Below are 12,304 nucleotides of genomic sequence, written 5' to 3'. Positions count from 1 at the left end.
CAAATAACTAATCAAGTAAAGTGAGCCGCCCCTCTCCCTTTTATGTGTTATATCTCTTTTAGCTATGGTACCATGTATGAAGTATGGTTCTAATACTATATATTTTTAAACTGACTTTTTATAGCCTTTTCATTTAAGAAACTATATATGGAATATGTGGATAATGTAATATATTTATTCTCTAAAGAATGTTCTTCCCTATGTTTATGTTATCAATGTGTAATGTGATGGTATGCGCTTATCTCTGGATAAATAAATAAAAAACTAAAAAGAGATGATTAGTTTGTTATATAGTTTGTTATATATTACGCTGACACTATGCTTGTTGCTTGAAAATGACCACATGAAATATAAAAATGCAAAAATGAATGTGAAAATGTTTTTTTAAAATAAAATTGCCTGTATGCAATTTCTCTTTATAATAATACCAACTGTCCCCAGTGCTTAACAGAACTCATTAAAGCAATTTAAGCTCAGCCTTCAAAAAACAATGTTATAAAAAGGAGTCAGAAGGTGAAGTTTGCATTGTAAGTAGTGAGCCTAAAAGGCCTGCACAGCCTATTTTGCATATAGGGCATTTTTGTCATTCTTTAGGAAAGTCCATGTGAGCACACGTTTTACCTCGAGAATAAAAATTCATAAATCCAACAGCATCTTTACATGAAAGCAAAGCAAAATAAAATGTGCAAAGGGGATTAGCAAATAGCACCATGGCTTTATAAAAGGCTAAGCTACCCAAGGAAAATAGAGCTCCTACAATATGTACCAGCAATTTAAATGCTCTATTCCACATTTCTAATTACTGGAACATTCATTATAAATTACATTTCAAGACACATAAGTAAATAGTGATAATAGTTAAGCAAACGGGTGAATTTAGCAATAATGCAACACTAACAAGAGGGTGGAAGATGGTTAAATAATGGATTTAATTGTTTGTTGGCACTTTCCTATCAGAAGTTTTTTCTCAAATACATAAGTTTGTGATGAAACAGTGGTAACACGAAACCCACACTAAAAACCTTCTAATTGCTTCATGGACATAACTTAGACAGGGAACCCCAGAGTGCATTTATTTGCTTGCAATATTCTCCTTCCCAAAGGTGAGGGGGCATCCTGCTACCGCTCAGGTGTAAAGATCCCCAGGTTTCACTTCTAGCAATACAAATGGACATTCCAACATTATGAAGAGTGTAGGAAATTACCATCTATAATGTGTTTTCCCCACAATTTGTGCCCTGCCTGTTTTGGTGCACTTTACTCCTGTTAACCTGTTGCATGCTCATGACGAGCTCAGCTCGTCATGAGTCACAGTGGAGTTTTGCTCATGACAAGCTGAGCTCGTCATAATGGCTGCCGCCCGCCCACACGGAATTAATTCCCCGCCTCAGCGGGAGAATTAGTCAGTGGGTGGGGTCGTGACGAGCTCAGTTCGTCATGAGCACAGCTCTGCTGTGAGTCATGACGAGCTGAGCTCGTCACGAGCACAGCGCCGCCGCGCCCCCCCCCTGCCGCAGGGGAATTACCCCCCCAGGCAAAGGGTTAAACAGGACTAAATTACTGGTGTTTCCCCTATAAACCTGGCTACATTGACAGAACTCTGTTCGACGTATTTAACTGGTCTACAAGTCTGCAGTATACGATGTAGAAAATGCATTTAGGGCTTGAAATTTAAATGCCAGCTGTGGACTTCAACATCTTTGATGCCATCTACACAGTGAGCCTGTAAATCATGGCTTCAGGCCTACCATATGTAGCCATCCCACAACAGCTTAAAAACCTGCTGTCAAACTTGTCAAAGTACCCCTTTCTGAAAGGCAGGAAACCTTGCTTTTAACTATTTATTATTCACCCTGAAGTACACCTTGTTGCCCACAAGGTAGGGTGTGTGATATTTGAAAATGGAACATGTGCAATACTAAAGATGGCATGTTCCTCCAGTGACTAGCACTGAAAGATTATTTTCACTGGCAGGACTATAGCTGGATCTAGGAAAATGTCTAAAGATTATAAACTTTAATTTGCATATTTTGACAGGAAACAGCTAGAATTTTCATTCAAAGTCTATTTTTCATATTTATTCCATTTAATCTATCATTGAAGTCAGAGTTGTATCAAATATATGTGGAAAGGAACCTTTAGGAAGTTACACTTTTCCTGCTTGAGCCCCAGTCAGGCTAATTAGAATTAGCCCAGCACAGCTGGTTTGTCAGTGTCTCCGTAGCAATGAGGTACAAAAACATCTCCAATGGCAGTGCTAATAGCCTGGGTTTTAGTTGGCAGTTTTCAACCCTTGGCAGAAAGGAAGATGCCCTCAAAACCAGGCTGGAGTAGAAACAATGGATGGGATTGCTCATTTCCCTGGCCACACCTCTGGTGCATACAATGGCTCCATATAAGGGATGAAGAGTTCCCTTATCAAACATTTTAGCAGTAAGGTGAATTGTGGCATTTTAGCAGAAGGGCAAACTGTAGCAGCTCAAAAGTGTTACCCATAGGAGCTTTTACCGCATTGCTTAGGGAGGTGCCAGGAGTTACTCCTACTCATTGGGTACTGCACATCATAAATGTGGCACTTCAAGGAATCCGCCTCAGAACACTTTTTGGACCTGCGGAATATCAGAACAGGACTGGACTCAGAGTGCTGTAACCTGAGAGGAATCAGAAGCAACTGGATCTACTCTCTCTAATACACAGGACAAAAGAGTGGACCCCCAAGGGTCAGTAGACTGATCTCCTGTGGTAATACAGGGACACAAAGAGCTGAAAAAATACTTTTTCCTGGATTCCCATTTGGCCTGTCACAACAGGTGCTGCACTGGACCCTGCCCAAGGCTTTTGTTGGTTCAAACCCTAAACTTCTTAGAGTCTCCCACATAGTTAGCGAGCCTTAGGTGAAGAACTGAGAAAAAAGTGACTTACTCCTGTAAAGTTTTGGGACTGAGAACAATTCTTACTTCCATCAGCTGCAGGACTCCACCAGAGCTCATCTGGTGGAAGCGTGACTTTGATGAGCTGAAGAAACAGGTTCATCCCCCAAGAGCATCTCTGCAGCAGAAAATCTGTTTCAGCAGGCTCTTGCCAAGAACGTGTCTGACCTCATGGGGTTCTCTATCAAATATGGTTTAATGTCTTTACCCACTAGGAAAAAAGGACTTTCATTTTGAGACTTAGGGGCTATTTAATATGTTGGGCAGACTTAAGTTCGCCTGACATCGTCTCGGTCCTGGGACCGAAGACCTCTGGTCGGCAATCCCGACCGCCTACTTAAGATGCGATCGTACACTGTTCAGTCCCATTCCTACATTTCCCTATAGGAGCATGCTTTACGGCCGTAAACCAGCCATAATACATGCTCCCATAGGGAAATGGGAGGTACTGTTCATTCCTGCACCCCTTAGAATTCACCTCAAGGTGTCTGCCGCGGGGTCCATGGATCAACAAAGGGTACCATAGGTACCCCCTCGGTCCCCGACCAGAGGCCACACAACAAGATGGCCCTGCTGGGGGCCCCATAACATGCTTCCCGACATGGTTTCCATGTCGGGCAGGCCGGCATGGAAACTATGCCAAAACTGTGCATCGTAATCCCAAGAGCAAAAAGGCCTGCCCTTTGGGATTATGAGCCGGTTGAGACTGGCCGACGAGCTCCTTGAGCCCGTCGGAAGGCAGCCAGAATGACCGGACGTTTTAGTTTCCGACTGCCAGCATTGTGAGCATTGTAATGCAGTGGTCGAAAAGTAAACCTAGGGACTGATTATGATGCAGCCTGGGAAGGCTCCAACCGACGGTCGGAGCCTTCACGGGCCACACCGTAATCGGCTCTTAAGTCCCAAAAAGAAATCTGGGCCAGGGAAATGTGTGAAAAGTAGCTGGGAATGGTTGAAATTTGGTGGATGGGAATCAGAATGTCTCCTCCTTTGAGCTTTTCCCACCTAAACCAACAGCTTCAGTGGGATCTTGCCCAACAGTTATCCAACTTCAAATCAACTTTGCCAGATACGGCCTGCTGCTTTGCCCCGCCAGAGGACATTTTCCTCAATTTTTCAGCCTAAGGCTTAAGGTAAAATCCATGATTGTGTGGTTTCACTTAGTGTATCGTACCCCAAGATCCATATTGGTCAGCCTAAAAGTCCACCTAGGTCCTGCCCTATAGAGACCATCGGCTACCATTGGCGCTTAGTGCTGTTTGGTGCTATTTTCACTTAAAACTTCACATTGGAAATTTGTTGTTTTGGTGTAATTCTCCATGTTAAGGTTTTATTGTTTAGTGTTTTCAATGTAATACTGTTTTGGTACTGCATAATACTTTATGCATTGCATTAAGGTAAGCAATTCTGCCCTATGCCATAAATATCAAAAATACCAAGGGGCCGAGCTCAGGGTAATTTAGTGACGATCAGGGATCACACGGAAACGTTAGTGTTCTTCCTTGTATACTAAGTACTTCCTCGAGGTGGGTGATCACTTGCCCTAAAAAATAATCCACATTCTTGCACAGATATATTTATTCACATTGCTCCACCAAATTGTTGTTGCATTATAAGATCAACCACAACAGATACGGAAAAGAAAGCACCACTTTTTGGAGAAAAATTTTAGTATACATTAGTTGAAAACTTTAAAAAAGCCCAGTTTGCAGTAAGAGGAAACAATTAACAAACAGTGCAGCACATCACATGTAAGTATTGTAAAAAGAGTACTTAACACATTTCATGGATTCTTTAACTACTGGTGGCGTATTATGCCTGTTACTTAAGAACTGCTTGCATTGTATTTGACACTCCAAGTGAAGTCTGAAAGTATAGCCTAGGAAAAGTTTCAGATCCTAAAAATTATTTTTAAATGCACATAGACTCTGGGATTGTGTGATATGCACTGGTGGCTACCTCTCTTACTTACAGTATGCCTTAGAAGTGTAAGAGGATTGGTCAAATGGACTTGGCTTTAATAGGTTGGTTAAAAAAACATTTTTGTGAGAGTTATTTGTTGTGAGCAGGCAAAGTGAGTTCTAGTCATTTACTCATTATGCCCTTTTATTAAAAAAGGTAAATAAACAGAATTAATACTTTGTGTCTTTATACAATGAATCTCAGGTATTCCCAGGACAGTAGCGAATCACAAAAAGCAGGGCATTGTTTGGTCATTCCTCTTTTAGGGCTTTTTTTTCCTCTTTACAGAAATGTAAGACCTATTATGAAACACACATGTATTACCAATTGTTGCCTTCAGAGAAGCATCTAAAGGTTTCAGAATTAAAACAAGAATTCAAATACCTGTGATTGAGTTGTGTTGAATTGCTGAAGGAGCTGCGTATATCGTCGGTTTGCATCCATTAACTCCTTGTGCGTTCCCTTTTCGCGTATTCTGCCATCCTCCAGTAAAACCACTTTATCACAAAACTCTAGATACTGTGAAGGTGCAGCAAAACAATGGGCCAACAGTTTAGAAATATACAGCACAAGAATGAGAAACATTGGCAAAGACAATAGATCGGACTATTCAGACTATTGGGTATGATTATTACTTAAGGTGTTTGGTAGTAATTGGTTAAATTTGAGTATATTTCCTTCATCTGTCATTGTACGAAAATCTAATAACGAGAATTTGCAACTAGGTCCTACTCACAAAAAGGACTGCAGTAGCAGAGTTAACTGTGATGAGTCAGAAGGTTGCATTGTAAGTGCTAAACGGAAAAGACACAGATAGCAGAAGATATTTGTTACACAGTGACAGTATTTTCATAGCATAGGCATTTGTCTGCACATGTCTTTGGCTGTAAATCCAACATCTTATTATTAGAGCAAACCAAAACAAATGAACATGCAAGGGTGATTGATGAATAGCATATGTTTATATGACAGGCTAAGATATACAAACAGGCGCACCTCCTAAGCAAAAGCAAAACAGCCATAAACCAACGATTAAAAAGGTATTGTGCTAGCAAAGAAGATATATCAAAGAGCAGACGGGCTGTAGTCTAACAGAAAGACTACTTGATGTTCCTTCACCAACATTTAACAGGAAAACAAATGCAACCATACATGAAAGCCATGATCTTGATCAGCCCATCCAAGCAAGTCATACCATAAAAACCATGAAAGCAAACATCAAAAGGAGGCTGATCCAAAACCCATTTCTGTCTGTATTTCACTTGTACTTTTTTGAAGAGCTGAATGCATGAGGACCTAACAGCAAGAAAGCTGCCTGCAGCCAGACCGAAAAAGTACACACCAGACTTGTTTCTATTTTTAACTCTGCATGTTCAAGTTCCTCTTCTTCAGTCCAAGCTGCCTTCTTTCTTGTTTCTCCAAAAAGTTTAGCATCAGACCCCACCCCTCTTTCGCTTCAATAGGGCATACTCCCATCTGAGATTAGTAGAATGTTCTACCACATTCCACCTTTATTAGGTACCCCCGCTGGGACCGCTATTTCAGTGCTTACTAAGTCACGCAGGTGACGCAAATAATTTAACTAAAAATTGTGCACATAAAGACAAACACAACTCGCCTCACTTAAGTTAAGCCCCATCTTCCGCACCAATCGAATGTTAGCCATCTAGGGATATTATCTGCACTTTCTTCAGTTCTCTCCATTCTTAAATGTTTCAGCATGTAGTTATGGATTTAAAAACATATTTTAAGTGGAGGAGATACATTAAATTACCAACTCAAACTGTTAGACTGAAAATAGGATTTACCTTGAAGCAGACTTTCGAAAGTATGGGAAAGGTCAAAAACCATCTGTATTAGGAAGCACTTGGGTATTATGTAGCTTAATGCCTAAAGCACCTCGCCTGCTTATGACACATGACCAACCTATCTGTTCTAAACCTCATCGTGCTCCTCTTTAACTCCCCTCTTACTACTCCTATAAGAAAGTGCTATTTAGCCCTGGGCAGAGTTTTGCTACGCGGAACTCCGTGAAGTGACCAAAAAACTCTGCCACGCTATACGGAGTTCCGTAAGCAGCGGAGTGTGTTAGGTCGTGCCATTCGCACAGATTTTTAGCACTGGGCGCAAACAACAATATGCACAGCTCAAGAGGACTCTGCTTCTTTCTGACGCTCGAGTAGATGTTCTACTCGAGCGGCAACTTCCTTAACACGAACAGAAGGTTTCTCAACCTGAGTGGTATGGGCCATCCATGACTGTCCGCAGTGAGAAATCTCTCTGGAGGTGGTCTGGAGTAAGATCTTCCATACCTGCACTCGCCAACTTAACGTTAGCGGGCGAGGAATGGGTGGAGTTTTTCAGCAGCTCCACGCACTACCTTAAGAGGGGCCTAGTGATATTGAGCGATGTTGTTTGAAAGAGTGAAAGTACATAAGCACAGTAAAGTAAAAAATAATGAACTTCAAGTGCGCTCTTTATATCATGTTTATTGTTCTTTATGAACAATTCTAAAACTAATTGTTTTTCACGACTGTCATAGTACAACTTGAGTTTCCATTATCTAGAGTTTACAGTTTGGGCTCATTGGAATTTAAACTGTGCCAGTGAAACTGATGTAATTTGGGGAATGTTGCGTTACTCTTGATACTTTCATTTTATGTAATTACTCCATTAAGCCACACTGCCTAATTATGCCACCATTTGTGGCCAAATTATAACACTGGAATGCGAGAAAACCCAAACAACCAGAATATGAGGATCTGTAGAATGCAGGAATTGTTTATTTTGCTCCTTTCCTAGCGCTATATGACACCTGTCACTGCCAAGTGAACCCGGACAGTCTTGGAGCCTGCAACTGCTGAAGAACCTTATTGTCTAAACCCTCCAGGCTATAATTGTCCATCAATGCTTGTGGTGAAGGGGTACTTCTTGAGGTAAAAAGGTGCAGGCTGGACCCGTCGCTTCACCCCCTGTGAAATCATAGCGCATGAATTCGCTAGTCTTACCTCTGAGAGAGACCAAGTACTGAAACATGCTTCAAAGAACTCAAACATCAAGCATTGAAACTTTCTGCCAAAATAAATCTAGGGTAAGACCTATTGTAGTGAGTTTCACATCTAAACCTTCTCAATGAGATCACAACCAGGGATGCAGTCCTTTAATCACCAATCTAAACTGAATTGTGAAACATTCAGTTTTGGTGTATGATTGAAGCACATGAGCTGGACATTACGTTATTGTATCTGATGATTGTTGAGTTCTGAGTTCTTGCCCCCATCCCACACTATGTCGCTGGGAAACCTTCGACTCCTCACTCTCACTATCCTGAAAGCAAAGTGCAGTAAGGGTTGTACTTGGCCTAGTTTGCAGGGTGATAGTGGACAGATTAGAGGACACCAGAGGCAAACAGCCTCAATCACAACAGGCCAGTAGCTCAGCACTCGCATTTTAAATTTGAGACCTACTGGCTTTGTCAACGCTTGAATTCATCGGTTTCTGACTCACTCATCATGGAGACCTTCAAGAACCCTATACATTCCTCTCAATAATAAGAGGGAGCCATAGTTTATCAAAACTATTCATAATAAACTCTTGCTGAGTTGAAGTATGCTACTTTTCAGTTTTCAGTACTATTTCAGTGCATTGAAACAACCTATAGGACCCTTGAAACTGAAAGCGCTCTCTCCTGAAGAAAGAGCTCGGAGTGCCAATGATTTCTTTCAATTTCTTTCACTCTATCTATGCACCCTGGTCCAGGGAAGGCATGGCTTGGCAGTTCGGGCTGGACTGTTCCCATGAGGCACAGGGTCCGACTGATTTGCATATGGCCATGTCTGAACTGGGGTGGCAGAGTGGGCTAAAGAACGGTGATGAATCAAACCCAGATCTGTTGACTGGGTGTGAGTGTTTGATTGGTTCTGATGCTCCGTCAATCACCACCCCCCTTTGTATCTATGCACCCTGAGCAGAGCTTAATTAGTGCAAGGGCATCACCCACTGATCTTGCCAGCAGTGTCAGTGACATTATAAGCACAACTATTAACCATCACATGCCTAAAAGTTGACAATTCAGCCTATTCCAGGCCCCAAAGGTATACGAATGGTTTGGGCAGCAGGTATTACTCATTTTTAGTTTATATGGAATTAATAAACAACTGTTTCTCTATTAATAAGACAAACAGCGCCACCATGTGGCTGACTGTCATAGGTGCCGTTGTTGATAATTAAGTGCCCGTGCCGAGTACCATAATTCATGGGCTGAAATTAAGCACTGACCCTGAGACACTATGTGTGGCTGGTGAGTTCAAGACAGTTGTTTCAACTATTGTCCCTTACTACAAGATAACTTAATTGTGGTTGTTTCCTGTAATTTTAAATGATTTATGGGTAGGATAAACAGTGTAAACAGAAAAGACAAGACAGCTAAAGACAAAATCTCTACCATTCTCAGGGCACAAAGCACACATTAGAATTTAATGACATTCATTTAGGTGCAAAGATAGAACTATGTCATTCTTAAAATCACGCAACTGAGGATTCATTTAAAAATATATCACACGCTACAAGTAGAATTATTTTCCATAAATACAATTTAGAATGTGTCACCTGCAGTTGATGAGTAACTAGGACAATTGTCTTGCCCTTCAGTTTTTTTTTCAGGCATTCTTCAAAAATATGCTTTCCAACGTGGGCGTCGACAGCGGACAGGGGATCGTCCAACAGGTAAATTTCTTTGTCGGCATACACCGCCCGCGCCATGCTGACCCTTTGCTTCTGTCCACCAGAGAGATTAATGCCTCGCTCACCTATCTGTAAGGGGGAAAATTACCAAGGAAAATATTAGGCACCAATTGTTTCCACATAATTAAATCAACTAGTTACAGCTTAGGAGAAATCCAGAACTACCTAGGAGCCTTGGACTCCATGAATGTAATGCAGGGAAGAACCTTTCTCACTTAAAGAACTCCAGGTTTTGTAATCCCTTTCTAATCTCAAACAAAAGGACTAAGAGTCAGTATGCTCCAGTACACACTTGTCCATTCATATCAATAGACAAACAAAAATGGACCATTCCGAGCTACGGTTCCAGATTACTATATTATGTAATCGGGTCCTAATCAGTTACAAGAAGCATTAACTCATCGAAGCACAAGCCCTCCCCCACCAAAAGATGGCATGTTTCATCATCGGTCTGTGCTCCTTGTTGGGCCAGTACCGTGATGCCCAGCGGGTCCTCAAAGGGGGCTCATTGTTGGAGATCTTTTATGAATTCTGGCCTTGAGGTTACAAAGTGAACATTCGATTAACCTCCTGTTTGTGATAGAGGAACTGTTGTATAATGAGCTGAAGGTAGATCGGTGAAAAAAGAGGATTACAATTAATTATAGATCCCTATAGATTTTATTTATTGTTTATAGGGGTCTATGTTAAAAGATAAAAACACTCAAAATAGTAAGGAAATAATGTTCCTAATACTCCTTTGGACTGGTCAACATGTTTCTTGCCTATGTAGTTTACACCTGGATCAATAGCAATTCATTTTTTTGTTTAAATTTGTTTCTTATTGCTTTTCTTGGAATTTTAAAACAAAACATAACAGACTAGAACGTATACATGTCTCCCATCATAAAAGATCATTACATATTACAATGTATTTTATCTCAATATACATACATATTATTATTAGTAAGATGTTAACACGATGCGTGATAATGTGACGTTCTTTCCAACGAATATGCAATGAAGGTACGTAAATGAAAAAGAAGGGGGGGACATAGTGCAAAACAGGTAGAAAATCCCATCTGGTATCAATATACATACAATTGTGCTGAATAACAACGTGCCTCATCTGCCATAACCATACATGCGGAGAATATGTCCCTACTAAGTCAAAGGAGGTACTGGTCTAGCGACACTTTATTGTGTAGTTGTACTGATGATTTTATTCTCATGTGAAGTACCTTTTGCAGAAATGTATCTCTCCCAATTTCATTTGATGGTGAGCACCATGGAATTCTTGGGATCTTGGACTTCCAAAGATTCTTTAAAAAAATACGTACATGAATGTCCAAGTGGGTCGCTCTTAAATGAAAGGCTGTGAGTTTGTTCTTTTGACGCTAGCTTGCCATAGAAACGTTCGTGGCACGACGTATGCATTTTTTACAGCAAGATGCATGCAAACATTTCTATACGGTATAACGCATGATATCTGTGAGAATAAAGTCATAGGTGTCTTTCATACCGATTTTTCCATGTATACATTTTCCCACAATAATTGATATATACCCGGTACATAATAAAAAGCCATTGCAAATTGCTGCTCAGTTTTTGACTCTGGGTTCGTCGGGTTCTTGGTGAACCTACAAGTCCTATATATCCTCACAACCATAAAGGTCCAGCCAATGTAACGGTATATTGCTTTCAAAGAGCTGTGATAATTAGAAGAAGTTACAAGTGAAAACGTTGACACGAAAGGCTGTTTTTTTCAACTAATTTTCAATTTTTCCTATATTTAACTGTTAGTTTCTATAAAGAAACCTTGATGGATCTACACAAATGACCCCTTGCTGAATTAAGAAGTGTGTGTACTTTTCTAAAATGTATAGCTTTCCAGGATCCATTATTGCTTTTATACCCATTTCTCCCATTAACTGGATGGAGGTTGAAAGCACAACAAATAGCAAAAATAGGCTATGTCCCAGAAAAATGCCAAAACTGTGTAAAAAATGTTGGTTTTCTGACAAAAGTCTGTCATTCCCTAAAAGCTGGGAAAATGGTGATTTCAGCCCCATAAACCCTTTTTTGATACCATTTGCAGGGAAAAACCCAGACGCTTTCATTTGCAGCTCTTTTTTCCAATTTTTCCCAAAAAACCCAAAATATTTTGGCTAATTTCTGGGACCCCTCCAGGGGTATCCACAAACCCTGGGTACCTTTACAATCCCCATGATGTTGGAAGAAAAGGACGCAAATTTGGCGTGGATACCTTATGCGGTCAAAAAGTTACAGGGGCCTAAGAGCACACTTCCCCAAATAGCCAAAAAAGGCTTAGCACAGGGGGGGGGGGGGGGGGGGGGGGAAGGCCTAGCAGCGAAGGGGTTAAATAGCTGGATGAAAGATCATTTGAGAGTTTATTTAATTTTCTGTGATACAACACCTTTTGTATGCAGTTGATGATCGCAAACAACTGGCTATGAGGTCCGGCCAAGGGTTGAAACAGATGTGAAGGAGTGGTAGGCAGGATAATCGCCACAAACAATATACCCATAAAACAGCTTGTAGTCATCTGCGTCCCAGGACTCCGTGCAGGCAGACTGGATCTTTTGTGAAGGACAAGGCCCGGAGAAGGGTGTCTAGGGAGAGTCCTCAAAAGGCTTCTTCCGCTATGGTCACCTGGGTCACAGGATGTA

At 41.0% G+C, this 12,304-nt stretch overlaps 1 protein-coding gene across 2 annotated transcripts in view; it reads right to left on the bottom strand.

Annotated features, from left to right (window-relative positions):
- The window catches only part of LOC146776281 (ATP-binding cassette sub-family C member 12-like), a 1,395,717-nt gene that overhangs the window by 582,920 nt on the left and 800,493 nt on the right, over positions 1-12,304 (bottom strand). For both annotated transcript variants that reach the window (XM_085639684.1, XM_085639683.1), the window contains exons 15-16: positions 9,501-9,704; positions 5,277-5,411 (exon numbers count right to left, since the gene is read on the bottom strand). In XM_085639684.1, the coding sequence (XP_085495810.1) occupies positions 5,277-5,411; positions 9,501-9,704 (339 nt within the window). The remainder of the gene's footprint in view (positions 1-5,276; positions 5,412-9,500; positions 9,705-12,304) is intronic.

The sequence above is a fragment of the Triturus cristatus genome, chromosome 12, assembly GCF_964204655.1.
Source record: "Triturus cristatus chromosome 12, aTriCri1.1, whole genome shotgun sequence".
Lineage (NCBI taxonomy): Eukaryota > Metazoa > Chordata > Amphibia > Caudata > Salamandridae > Triturus > Triturus cristatus.
Note: the sequence above shows the minus strand (reverse complement) of the source record. Positions and strands in the feature narration are given on the sequence as shown.